This window comes from Diuraphis noxia, unplaced genomic scaffold, assembly GCF_037042655.1.
Source record: "Diuraphis noxia isolate RWA-SAM2 unplaced genomic scaffold, SU_Dnox_SAM2 contig0001, whole genome shotgun sequence".
Taxonomy (NCBI): domain Eukaryota; kingdom Metazoa; phylum Arthropoda; class Insecta; order Hemiptera; family Aphididae; genus Diuraphis; species Diuraphis noxia.
This window is the reverse complement of record NW_028301711.1, coordinates 98,828,483-98,842,045: the sequence shown is the minus strand read 5'-3', so window position 1 is coordinate 98,842,045 and position 13,563 is coordinate 98,828,483. Positions and strand designations below refer to the sequence as shown.

The following is a 13,563-nucleotide window of genomic DNA, read 5'->3' as shown; positions in this document are numbered from 1 at the left end:
AAATAGTCTTTGGAACACATAAATAAAATAAAGGTACCTAACATGAATCTCAAACCGTCTCACGGTTAATGGAATTAAAATATATATATATATATATATATAATAATATATATTACTATATCCAGTATACACTGAATCAGTATGGTATGTAACAATGTAACGCATATTATAAAAAAAATTGTATACGGATGAATATAACTTCAACTTATAAACTGTAAGGTATTCAAATACTCAATTAACAAACATCTCATGATATTGTAACATACTTCTGCTTACAACAAGTTAGTCAATCAACAGAATTAAAGGTTTGTTGGTGTAACACATGTACACATAAACATTCTGGGTGATCTGCTGATCTTTGTGGGTAATCTAAATTAAATGTATAATACTTATTAGGGTGGTTTAAAAAACCAATGATCTACGATTACTTATAATATTATTTCTTTATTAATTTGGTAAACATATTTTGGGAGAAAAACATGTTTTTACAATATATTCAAAAAAACATTTGAGTCATATTTCTGAAATATTATTAAACTATATTTTAGAAATATGTGGTATCACATATTGTTAAAATATCCAAAAGAACACAATTCTACAATATGGAATTTTCTGCCATGATACGTTGTCACAATATTGCATCATTATTGTTAACATTAAAATCACATTTTTAAAACACGAATTTAAAATATTTTGGTGTTGGTAGAAAATATTGATAACATATCTTGATAATATTGTATTGCTGTGTGGGATGTTGTATTATTGCAATTTGTAGTCTACTGTTTAGTGCGCTATGATATACTGGAAGGCGAGTTGGAAATTTTGTTTTTGGCTTATTGGAAATTAGATACACAGGATTTAAAAAATTATGAAGAAACTGTGAAGAGGGTAAAAAAAATTGTCTATCTCATATAATCTACAGGTTAAAAAAATTAATAAATAATATAACACACGATCCTAAAAACGTTAAACAATTATAAAAAAATTATTCAAAGAATCATTAATTTTTGTAGATTTGATGATAAGGCACACAACAGCGATGTCGTTAATTTATATGAAACAATATATTTTACCCATAATCTCATCATTAAAAATTACAATACTTGACGGTGATCTGGTTGAAGCGTTGGGTGGTTTATTTTTAGATTTAAAGCTTCACATTTTAATAATGAAATTTTTCAAGGTAAAAATGTATCTTTTATTGAACAAGAACCTAACACGAAAATAGATCTGAGTGTAGAAAATTAACCAATAAATGCCAAAATTTTTATATATTATTTGTAGGAGAAGGTGGCCTCTGAGGAAGCCAATAAAAACTAATCAAAAAAGAATGAAATCAACTTCAAGAAGAGCTGGAAATTCATATAGGTACAAACAGAAAAGGTGTTTTATTAGGTAATAAATTGATGCAGCCAAATACATATAAAACAATGCAATGTCAAAATAAATGTGGAAATATAGATGAAATTACTCGAAAAAAAATATTTGATTCATATTATTTGTTAAATTTACAATTTGTCATATCGGTACTTTTTTTCTTAAAAAAAATGGTCATTAATGCTTCTATCATCTAATAGACCTATCTAAAAATAGTTTTCTCATGCAACAAGAAAAATACAACAAATCTGTGAATGCGAATATAAAGCCATTAATTTTTTTAATTTGTAAATGGGATCATAAGTATTATAGTATTAATATTTTTTTCCTACAGGAATTCATATTTATAGTAAAATACATAAATATGTCTACCAAGGTTTAAATTTAACTATATTGTGTTATGAACAATAAATTGTAAATATATAGTTATAGAGAAATTATTTGATTTAGTTTTTGTTTAATGAAAATTGCCATTTTATCATATTAGTATTTTTCTCCATTCCAACAGAAGAAATAAATGTTATGTTGACTTGTCTTACAACTCATAACTTAACTCTCTTAAGTCGCTAAAGCAAACGTTTATTACATTTAAAAAAATAATAATTTTTTTACTCAATATAGAAAATTGTCTACAGTTCTGTTAAAATATATGTGATATCAATATTATCACAATTTATCAACACTTAGGGCCGTTCTTACAATGTCCGGTTAAGTGTCGGTTAAGACTAACCGGTAGAATTCTATCTGTTAACTCATGATAAATTCTTCCGGTTAGTGTTATCAGGCACTAACCGAGCATTGTAAGAATGGCCCTTAATTTTAATGCAAATTAATTTGACATACACTTTTAGTACCTATTTCATTTTAAATTATATAATATCATCATCATCAAATATTTTAATGCATTTTTATCTAAATACAAATTGTATAGAACCTGCATATTTTATGTATATATATATTTTATATGAAGTATTATATAAAATTAATGATTCAACTTAATTATTAAAAATTGTCCACTTTACTGCATAATATAGGTAACTACTTGTATGTATGCAATTAGTGTTTGTAACAAATTCAAAATTTGTGACAATGTTTATTTATGACTTATGTTCATGATCATTATTTACCACACAACATGGAACTTACAAAATGTAACGCCATAACAGCGGTTTCACTTAAACACACATATGAAAACACTAAGAACTTACAGAACGCAATGTCTTGCCAGTGGTTCTTTTAGTGTACTTGTCAATTTTGAACTATAGGATCAAAAACTTACCATCAAATCATAAATCACAAAAAAATACATAAAAAAAAGTTCTGTTGTATCTCATTGTATTATTGTTTAAATAAATACTTAGTTTTAGTATCGACTCATATATTTAAATACAATAGTAGATACCTACACCATACTTTAAAGTGAACATTCAATACAAATTAAATAAAAATTAATATTTTGGGTTGCAAATGATTTATATAAAAAAATTATTTATTTAATATTAAGTAGTTACATGATGATAATATGACATATTAATAATTCAAACTGATTCTAAGTGTATGACAAATAGTTTTAAATTATCTAAATAATGTTATTTATGAAACACTTAATACACATTTTAAGCTTCAGTATCACATATAGGTTTAACAGATCATTCGGTTCACATATTTTCATTATAAAGTTTTATTAATTTTACTTGTAATCATTATAATGGTTTCTCTATAACTAACTACTTTTATGCAGGCATTAAAATAAACTAGCCCGTTTTAAATTTATTCATGTGTTACCATAAACATCCCTTGGTAGGTAATAAATTGAACAGTTATTTTTTATATTAATTTAAAAATCTTGATTTTTTTTTTCATTAATGCCATAATTTTTATTCCTGTTATAGAGGTGCTTAAAATTGGCAAACATTTTTAAATGTATTCATAAAGTAAAATAATCTTTTTAAATTATATACATAATATTTTACATTGCTCATGAATGGGATGTGAATAAAAAGTACCGATACACAAATTACTAACAGGGTATACATAAATTTCGACAAAGTTATAGAAATTATTTATTTTCTATTGAAATTAAGTATTCTTATAAATAATTTTGAATGATATATAAATGAACAATCGACAAATTTTATTAGAATTCCTTGGCCAATGTTTAGTTTCAGCTTTTAAATGTGTTAAATTTATTTATATTATTTATAATATTTATAATGTAAATTTTGTTATGAATAAACATTAACAATAAATACAAATGTAATAGTAGTTATAAAAAAAATAAATTACAATACTTATTTTAAGTTAAAATAAACATTGGACAATCCTGGAGCTGCAAATAAGCACTTTAAATATAAGGATGAATGGTCCTTGTTAAATTAAGATATAAGGAATATGATGAATGACGGATTGGCAGAGGAGAATGAAGAGTGCATTGGCTGTACAGTGTATATGGTCAAGTAATAAACCTATTAATATACACGTGTTTGTTAATTTCATATCACTAAATCTGTATTCTGCCTATAATTATGAGTATAAAATTATTATTATTATTATTAGGACAATATTAGAGTTGATGTTTTTCATCTATATAAATTAAAAGGTATTGAAAAATATTTAGTAAATATAATTGGGTCAACAAATTTAACATTATATTTTGGAAAAGAGAAAAGATAAGTTCAAGTTGTTAATAATAATTTTCCAATACCTCATGATGGAATTTTAGTTAAATAGTTTTTAGAAGATAATAAAATAGCAATAGATTACGCAAAGAGTGATATAACGTCAACAATGACTGGAGACAATTTTATATTTTTAGATCAGATCATTCAACATAAAGACAATTCGATCATGGCAGTAATACCACCGAGATTTTAAATGACAATTCCAATAATAATCACGGACAATCAAGTAAATAAAATGATACGTTAATAATTTATTCACAAGTGTTGCAAAATCTTGTTCATTATAGGCTGGGTAGTATCTTAGATAGGTACTAGTAGAAAACACTGTTTTTGAATTGGACATGTTTATAAGTAGGTTCTCCCAGACGATTTGAAAATCCCTGTTAAGTTTGATGAGGATAATATTCAAAATATTCTGAATTCAAAACAGAAATGTGGTATCCCTCATTTTTCAAAAATCATTAGTTTTTTGTATGTGATAACCCCCCCCCCTACAATTACTATAATTTGTAATAAACAGTCATTAATGCAAAAAATTAAAAGTTCTGGAAAGTTATACTTGAAGTCTGGGTGTATTGCTTACACCTCGAAAGATGTACTACAAACTGAACAAATATTAAATCAAACATATCTCTTAGTTCCGGTAAACTTATCTCTTATGAATGATTCATACTGTAATGTTTTCAAATTTTCAAATCAGCCCTATCCAAACCTATTCACTTCGATGAAATAAAAAATATTAAATTTAATAAAGAAGTGTTCAATTAAATAAATATCCAATTAGACCAACAAGATATGTTATTAAATTCACTTACTGTAGATAAAACATATGAATTTATGTATATACAAGAACAAATATTTGGTTATCATAATAATAGTATTTTTAATATATTTTATAGCAAAATTTTATTTAAATAGGAAAGCAAAAAAATCAGCTATAGAAAACATTAATTTAAGTTATAATCATATAAGTTCTAAGAAATAATTTATTAAAGGTTTGGCTGCATACGAATTGCGTCCCAAAATACGAAAATATACATCGCGATATCCGAGTTGCGTCCATGGTTTTTGCACAACACATCATTGGTGTTTCCGTTTTGAGGGAAAACATAAGGAAATTAAAATGTATGCACGTTCCATTACCTCAAGGAAAAATATAACACTAACACTTGCAAAAAAATTTCAAATAAAATTTGACTTTTAACTAATGCAACCAATCAAACATAATTTGACATTAAATCCTAAACACAAAATCCAAAGTATAATATAATATGATCATACAATATGTTCCAAATATCAAATATCATCAAATCAATTTGAATACTATAAAAGAATTGAATACTTAGGTACTGATTATAAAGTAGGGTATTACTTATTTGGTTTGAAAATGAAATGTGTTTATTTGAAATAACAGAAATAATAATAATTAATAATATTCAAACAATCATTGTGTGCAAAAAAAAAAATAAATTAAATGGGTTTAATTCTCATTTTTGCTTCTCATTGAAGCATATGAAGTAGATAAGAATGAACATCCCAGTGTGCACTATAGTGGATTATACATTTATAAACTCTAAATCAACGGTGGATTCTTAGTTTATTTTAAGTTTGGTTTATTTGACATTGATTCAGCGTTGTTTAAATTGTATAATTTTAGTTTACAATTAAACGGGAAATAAGTTTTGACTAAGCGGTTATTCAACGTTGAATATTTTATAATAATATTTGTTTAAAACCTAGTGTTCAAATTGTGAACTATAATATTTTTAATATCCTTATCAGGATTTCTATATCACCGATCATCTAAAAAAAAAAATATTAGCCTGTATGGAGTTGAATTTTTCATCTTGATTCCAAAAAATGTAATATTTAATTTTTTTAGCAATAACAGTTTGTAAGTTTTAAGTAAAATAAACTATATGCTATTTATGGCACAATACGTGAAAACAATTCAAAAGATTTGTGGCATTTGTGAATTGTTTTCATATAGGTAGTATAATAAATACGACAATGATTTCATCAAAAAACTATTATGATTTCAAGTTTATTTTTCAATATTTTTGGAAAAAGATAATATTGCTGTAATAATAAAGGTAGGTACAATTTTATTTACAATCTATAAAACTTATTTTTATGAATGTAGTATTTTAAAAACTATATAACTTTCATTGTTTGAAGAAACGTTTGGCACGATACATGCTTTATGTATATTAGACATATTATCTAATATATAATGTTCTATTGCTCCTAAATAGTTACATAAGTACACACCAACGTTAATTGATGAAACATTAATACCATCAGAGCTTCCAAAAAATTCATTTATGCATTGAAATCGTCTTCCTATAAAACTTGTTTTGAACTTGTTATTACTTTGAACTAAAATATTTTCTACAACAAAAATAAAGTAATTATTTATGTCATTATCCATTACAATTATGCAGTCGTCTCGATGAGTATATAAATGTTGTTGTTCTAATTTTCTTATTTGAATAGTAAAATGTTCAAATTTCATTTGCCTATATTGTTCACAGTTTGCAAGCTCACTGAATAGTGGTCCATTATTATGAATTTCTTTAAAAATTGGAAAATTGTTACTAGTTGGAAAATATTTTTCTTCCCTTGCTAACCTATCTTCAATAATTCTGTTGTACAATTCAGTTATTGCATATCTTCCAGATTTTAAGTACCTTTTTAATCGGCCTAAGAAATTTTCATACCAGAACGCATTAAATTGATTTATGTCTCCATACCTTAATACATCATTGGGAAGGTGAAGTAATGAATGCACATTGTATGAAATTAAAAATGTCCCATATACAATTCCAAAAGTGTCAACAAAATATCTTATTAATGTCTCTGCAAATTTATTCTCATCCTTATTTGTAGCTCTAGGTGATGAAAGTATACGCATTGCACAGTAAAATGCAATAAAGTTCTTGTAGATAGGATCCGGTACAATGTCTTTAAATATTAATGCCCCAGTATATAACATTATTTGCCTTAATTCAGTTGCCTTAAAATCATGATATTTGTTTAGTGACAACGGTATGCGAGCAAAATCTGTGCTCAAAAATGGTGCAATTGTTTCCATCCTTTTATTTATTTCCTTAATTTTTATTGAAGGAAGTCTTACACATCCAAATGATCCAGTTTGCTTGATCGACCCATTTACTAAAAGTCTAATTATCTTTTTCATAATACCTACAGTAAATAATAATATAATAATATAATATAATAAATATAATAATAATTGACATTATTTACCTAAACAGCATAAATGTAGGTAATCTAATGGAAAATTTGAAACCAAACCTAAAGATGGTATTAATAGTAAAGGTGTATCCCCTGTATGATGTTCTGGCTGCAATTTCTCACGAAATGATTTGTCGTCTCTTAAATTTGCATTGCCATCAGGAAAACACATACGATTCTCTGTATAATATCCTTCTTCTGTACATTTTTCACAAGCAAAATAAGCCATGTGTCCTTTGATACACTTCAAAAATGACCTATAAATTTAAAAAATGTACTTATAGGTAACGGTTTAAAATTATAAAGGAAGTAAATGTAACAGATACCCAAGTGTCAGTGGCATGCCGAGAAATGTGGTGACCCTGGGGTCTTTAAGAGACAGAAGCCCTCTTTAATACAGAAATTAATAATTATATTATAATAAATATATCTAATTGCCCATTTGAAAAACCGATGACTTTTATAGTTAGATAACCTATACAAGATAATAAACACTGCCGCTGTACATATTATTTTTGAAATATAAATAAAATTATTTTCAAAAAAATGTTTATTATTTTGTTTGATCTAATGAGAAAGATTCTGTGCCCCAACTTGAACATACTTTGGAGGCCCAGTAGCCCTAGCTTAAATACGCCACTGCTAAGTGTACACTTAATCCAGATAGTTTTTTAAGTTTGTGATGTGTAGGTAAGAGTATAATAATTAGTCATAATTCATACCTGGCAGGTGCATCAGCTATAAATCCCATAAGTTTGACATTATATATTTGATTATTTAACTCAAATCCATTATCTAAAATATGATTAATGTCTTCAATTAGTCGTTCCAAGTATTCCGTGACATTTCCTGGCTTTTTGTCCCCACAATAAACTCCAATCACAAATGGAAGGATTTGTTCAGTATCCAATTTTAGACCTCCCATAATTGGCCAAAATTCATGACCTAATATTGGTATTCCGTCTATTGCTATCCAAACAGGTAATACATTTAATTGTTGCAAGTGTGGATACTGTTGCAATAAGTGTGTTAAACCTTCTTTTAGTCCCAAATGAAAATATTGACCGTTTTCCATTTGAATTATAGATGCACTACCAGATTTAGGACAGTTTAATAGAGTTCTAGAATCTAATGGTAGATTCTTTAACTCATTGAAATCTTCAACATTGTGTAATAAGTGCAGTAATTCAGTTACTTTATTCCGTGGTATATTTCCATCAATAATTAAACGAGCTAATTTTTCTTTAAAAGTATATGTATTTAATACTGAAATGGGTGGTAAACATTGTACTACATTCTTATTAGGGTCTACGATATCATTTGGTTCAATTTGCAGTTGAGCAGACGATGTTATTTTATTGGTTTCCAATTCTATATGCTCTTCTAATGGTGATTGTGAATGATTCTGAGGTACTATACTTGAATGTTGGGTTATGGTTATTTTTTGATTTTGTAGTCGTCGTAACTGACTTGATCGCTCTAATAGGCGAGTTGGTATGTACGGTTTTTTTGGCATTTTTTCCTGTAGTTCGATACTTCTCTAAATTTGTATATTATATTATATTATAGTGCTTCTAAATTCTAATAGGAAATTGGCGTCAAATAGACCAAATAGTACCACACACTCATAGATAATATGATTGTAGATAACAAAACGGTTATCTTGTTATCTGTTTCATGTTTTCAGTTTACTTGGTTACTTGGTTACTCAGTTACTCTATGGTTAGATTTAACCTAACCTAGAATTGTTTATAATTTATTTATTTCCACGTTTCACTAATCATCAGTAAAATACTAAAATTCAATACCAAATTTAATTTGTTTTCTGGAATTTTCTGTCATTTTATAAGTTACAAGGATGAGTATTCTGACCAACTACAGTTTGGAATTAGCCACTTTTCAGTATGTTCTTGTTGATTTTCCTGAAGACAAGAATGCATTAGCTTTAGTATGCACAAGTTGGATATTTTATTGCGAAGATTCATCTGTTTACAAATGTAAATGGCCAGGAAGCATAAATGCCAACAAGTTTGCTAAAAAACGTGTTAAACCATCATCAAACTGGGACATATTTTCATGTAATATAAAACGGTTTTTTCGTAAGTATATACTTGTTATATGTATTTGTATAATATAATATTACACATATTAGGTGTAACTGTCTGTCTGTTTAGCAACTGACGATTGGGTTTTGTTTTTATTTTTGACCTAACATCAATAGTACTTAATAATTATATAGGTTTATTTTATTTATCTTATGGCTACTAATTATTACACTCCTTTAACACACATCAATTCAAAAAAATCAATATATGTTAATACAAATAAAAGTATAACAAGTCATAAAAAATCATGAAATCAACAAATATAGGTAATGTATAATAAGTAAAAGTGTACATGCATGTAACGTGGGGCTAAAGTGCACTTTACCACCCTATGAACATTTTTTGATAGGTTAGGCCGACCCACAAATTCTGATTACTCCATTGTTCTTAAATAGGGAACATAAGCAAATTTCAAAAAAAAAAAAATGGGGTGGTAAAGTGCATTTGTTCCTAACGTAGTAACATGATAACATTTTCTAAACATTTCAAGCAAAGTGAGGATTAGAAGGTACTTAAAATTTTTGTAACAATTAAAAATTTTCATATTTATTTCCTGAAAATTAAACAATGAACAAACATACAAAACCATAAAATCTCATCCCCGGTTACTATAAGCTAAGATTTTAATGAAATATATTAATGGTATATATTATTAAATGAAATACCTTTAGGTACATATGAAGCCGGCAATGATAATTTAAAATCCTATACTTCTGATGAATCATTTGTGGATCCAAATAAACGAAAACTGTTCCCCAATAAACGTTTTTGTTCAAGTTCAGACGATCAATTGTTAGTTGGATTAGAAAAGAAAACTAAACACCTTGAAGTTTTTACTTTACCGCCTATGCCTTTATATCAATCTAGTAAGTTTTGTGTGTGTTAATTAGGTAATGTTATTAATTAATGTATGTAAATAAAGTTTTGAATTAATGTTCCAAATCCTTAGGTAGGTAAGTTGATTATTTAATTATTTTATTTAAAATTTATACAGCTCAGAAAGTTGAAGTCCCTATTGAATCAACACCACCACACAGTGAGATCGTGATAAATGACTTTAATATTTCACCTCCAATGTTCAATTATCACAACAGTAATGATTCTTTGACCACATTTGTAGAAGATATAAATTATCAGAACAAATCCTCAGAACAATCAGTAATAGGTATTTTTTTATTTTTATTAAATTTTATAGGAATAATTCCCAATTATTGGGAACTGTATACATGTTTAACACTTTTGAATTTTATAAGTTTGTAATTGAATTGTAATAATTTTTATTATTTGCAGCTACATTGAAAGATTCACCTGAAGTTCCTTTAATTAATAGCCAAGTAAATTCGCAACCGACTTTTGGAATTGATCAAGTCACTAACCTACTTAATGATGGTAGGTACATATATTATGTTTGATGTTTAATCACTGCTAAGCTAGTATACTTCAATTCATATATATTTTTATCTAATAAGTAGAAATACGACAATGTTTAAATCAACATTTGAATTAATATAGTCACCATATTGCAGGTTTATTAACTATTATTACAAATTAGTTTCAGATCAGTACAAATTAATCCAAAACACATTAAATGAAATTAAAGTAGACATTGTTGACATACAAAATCAAATCCAACATCAAGGTTTACTTTTGAGATTAAACCATGGAAATGTAGATGACGACTCACTTAAACTACCATTCGAAACAGTTTTAGAATTGGATGAGTTTGAGTTGAATCTCAAAGTAGACGATCTTCATGAAAGTAGAATGGTAAATATTTAATTTAACGAAATAGGTAAATAGTAAAATTCTATAAACAATTAATATTTTCTCCGCAGAAAAATTGTCTACTAAAAGTTGGACACGTTAAACAACCTTCAAAAACTGTTTACAATTTATTAAAAAAAGTGATGACAAATAAAGTAGCTGAAACTTTTAATATTACTGGAAAAGGGAATAAGAAAGCATTTGGAAAATATAAAATATCCCAAATAATACAAAGTGAGTTGATATATTTTATTTATTATATATTTGTATCTATATTAGAAAATAAATATATGTATACTCAATAATGTTTAATAAATTATATAATAATAATTATATCATTTAACGGCCAATGAAAGTAAGCGAACCATGACCTATAGTTGGGAATGGTGGGATGCGCTAACCGTACCTAAGCTCGTATTTTGCTGATTTGCCAATATTTTTTGTCATGCTTAATACTCTAACTTAAATAAATGCAACTGTCAATATTAAAAAAAAAATAATTTTACATAATATTTATAATATATGATAATAAAGAATTTACATCTTTGTAATCTTTATTTTTATTGTTTGTCATCATTATAACCACCCGGCCTCTTCAATTATTTCTAGTTGATATGCTATACCACTTTAGTGGTAAATTAGCCCATACTGAAAAAAATGTCCACTAATATTAGTTATTAGGTTAAAGTTAAGATCGGGTATTTTACCGTATAATAATTATTTACTTTTTCATTTTTCAGATGTAGTTTATTCCTTACAAGGTACAACAGAAGTGGATTATTTGAATTTTTTGGGTCTATGGCTGCGTCAATCCAATAACCGTGGGGCTAACTAATCATTTAATTTATATTATTACTTAACCTAAGACTGGTTATTTATTTTTTTTATATATATATATTATGTTATTAATATTAACTTTATGTGATGAAAACTATATAATATTTGATTATTTACACCTAAGACTGGTTAGTTGTTATTTTTATTTTTTTTTTATATATTACCATGTTATTAATATTAACTTAATGTGATGAAAACTATCTAATATTTACACCTAAGACTGGTTAATTGTTATTTTTATTTTGTTTTATATAATATTACCATGTTATTAATATTAACTTAATGTGATGAAAACTATCTAATATTTACACCTAAGACTGGTTAATTGTTATTTTTATTTTGTTTTATATAATATTACCATGTTATTAATATTAACTTAATGTGATGAAAACTATCTAATATTTACACCTAAGACTGGTTAATTGTTATTTTTATTTGTTTTATATATTATCATGTTATTAATAAATAATTAATAAAAGGTACTATAGGTATTTTCATTATTTTTTCAACTTTATTTAGCAAAATTTAAAAACTTATCAAAACTCAAGATTTGACACAATATTATAAAAATGAAACGGCTTGCTAAAAAACCATCACTAATATAAATAGTTGACATGACATCAATAATAAATTATGAAATTCATTGAACGTTGATTAAACATATTTTAGACATGGTTAATATACAGATATTCAATGTTGATTAAACGTATTTTATACATGGTTATTATATAGATATTAAATGTAGATCATCTGTATATTAGACATGGTTATTAAACAGATATTCAATGTTGATTAAACATATTTTATACATGATTATTATATAGATATTAAATGTTGATCAACTGTATATTAGACATGGTTATTAAACAGATATTTAAAGTTTAATCAACGTTTAGAAATCCATGTTTAATAAATGTATATTATGCTTACAAGTAAACCACTTCTAAATACGATATCCACGGTTTATCGTGGAGATCTCCACATTTAATAAACGCTTAATAAACTGATTTTTGCACACTGGGATGCTGTTTTTAATCCAGTATTCATTCAATTAAATCACTTCAATGGACCATCAATAAATTTAATTAATACTCCCACGGGCATTAAACTATTCAGAATAAAAGAATATTTTGTTTAATTCTATACAAATGTAATATTATTATACAATCACAATTTTTAAAATTAATCTTTATAATATATCTATGTCTCTTATTACCTATAGTTTTTAAATATTAATTATTAACTTGTTAGTATTAAATAATATATACTATAAAAGTCTCTTATTAAGTATCTCTAGTTTTTAAATAGTAATTATTTGTTTGTTAGTATTACCTATATGATAGTAATAAATGTTAAATATATATATGATAACATTTAAGTTTATAGTTAGGTACCTGAGTGTATACTATATTGTATCTTAAAAGAATTAATAGAAAACTAAACCTTTTTAACATCTCGACGATTCAATATCTGAATCAGTTTTATATGAAGACTCGGCGAATACTTCGGTATTTCAAAGTGACACCAGAGATTTGAGCAACATA

At 26.1% G+C, this 13,563-nt stretch overlaps 2 protein-coding genes, 1 long non-coding RNA gene and 1 pseudogene across 3 annotated transcripts; 2 read left to right on the top strand and 2 right to left on the bottom strand.

Moving 5' to 3' along the window:
- The first annotated feature begins 4,469 nt into the window (after positions 1–4,469).
- Positions 4,470–5,043, top strand: LOC149062722 (uncharacterized; annotated as a pseudogene).
- An 826-nt stretch (positions 5,044–5,869) lies between these two features.
- On the top strand, positions 5,870–12,516 carry LOC149062719 (uncharacterized). Its single transcript, XM_089215214.1, has 8 exons — positions 5,870–6,151; positions 9,164–9,412; positions 10,090–10,284; positions 10,413–10,583; positions 10,709–10,807; positions 10,971–11,185; positions 11,254–11,416; positions 11,923–12,516. The coding sequence occupies exons 2-8, from the start codon at positions 9,172–9,174 to the stop codon at positions 12,015–12,017; spliced, it is 1,179 nt and encodes a 392-aa protein (XP_089071340.1). The 5' UTR covers positions 5,870–6,151; positions 9,164–9,171; the 3' UTR covers positions 12,018–12,516.
- LOC149062721 (uncharacterized) lies at positions 6,073–8,829 on the bottom strand. The gene is made up of 3 exons (XM_089215169.1): positions 8,036–8,829; positions 7,326–7,570; positions 6,073–7,262 (listed from the first exon to the last, which is right to left on the bottom strand). The coding sequence occupies exons 1-3, from the start codon at positions 8,827–8,829 to the stop codon at positions 6,190–6,192; spliced, it is 2,112 nt and encodes a 703-aa protein (XP_089071295.1). The 3' UTR covers positions 6,073–6,189.
- LOC149062720 (uncharacterized) lies at positions 11,422–12,022 on the bottom strand. The gene is made up of 2 exons (XR_016189326.1): positions 11,908–12,022; positions 11,422–11,830 (listed from the first exon to the last, which is right to left on the bottom strand). It is a non-coding gene; the product is annotated as an uncharacterized LOC149062720 (long non-coding RNA).
- Positions 12,517–13,563: the final 1,047 nt, after the last annotated feature.

Coding starts and splice junctions, on each gene's coding strand:
- LOC149062721 (XM_089215169.1), bottom strand. CDS start 8,829: ATGCCAAAAAAACCGTACATACCAACTCGCCTATTAGAGCGATCAAGT. Junction 7,571..8,035: donor ATAGCTGATGCACCTGCCAG/GTATGAATTATG, acceptor TTAAATTTATAG/GTCATTTTTGAAGTGTATCA. Junction 7,263..7,325: donor CCTACATTTATGCTGTTTAG/GTAAATAATGTC, acceptor TATTTACTGTAG/GTATTATGAAAAAGATAATT.
- LOC149062719 (XM_089215214.1), top strand. CDS start 9,172: ATGAGTATTCTGACCAACTACAGTTTGGAATTAGCCACTTTTCAGTAT. Junction 10,808..10,970: donor CACTAACCTACTTAATGATG/GTAGGTACATAT, acceptor ATTACAAATTAG/TTTCAGATCAGTACAAATTA. Junction 11,186..11,253: donor ATCTTCATGAAAGTAGAATG/GTAAATATTTAA, acceptor TTTTCTCCGCAG/AAAAATTGTCTACTAAAAGT.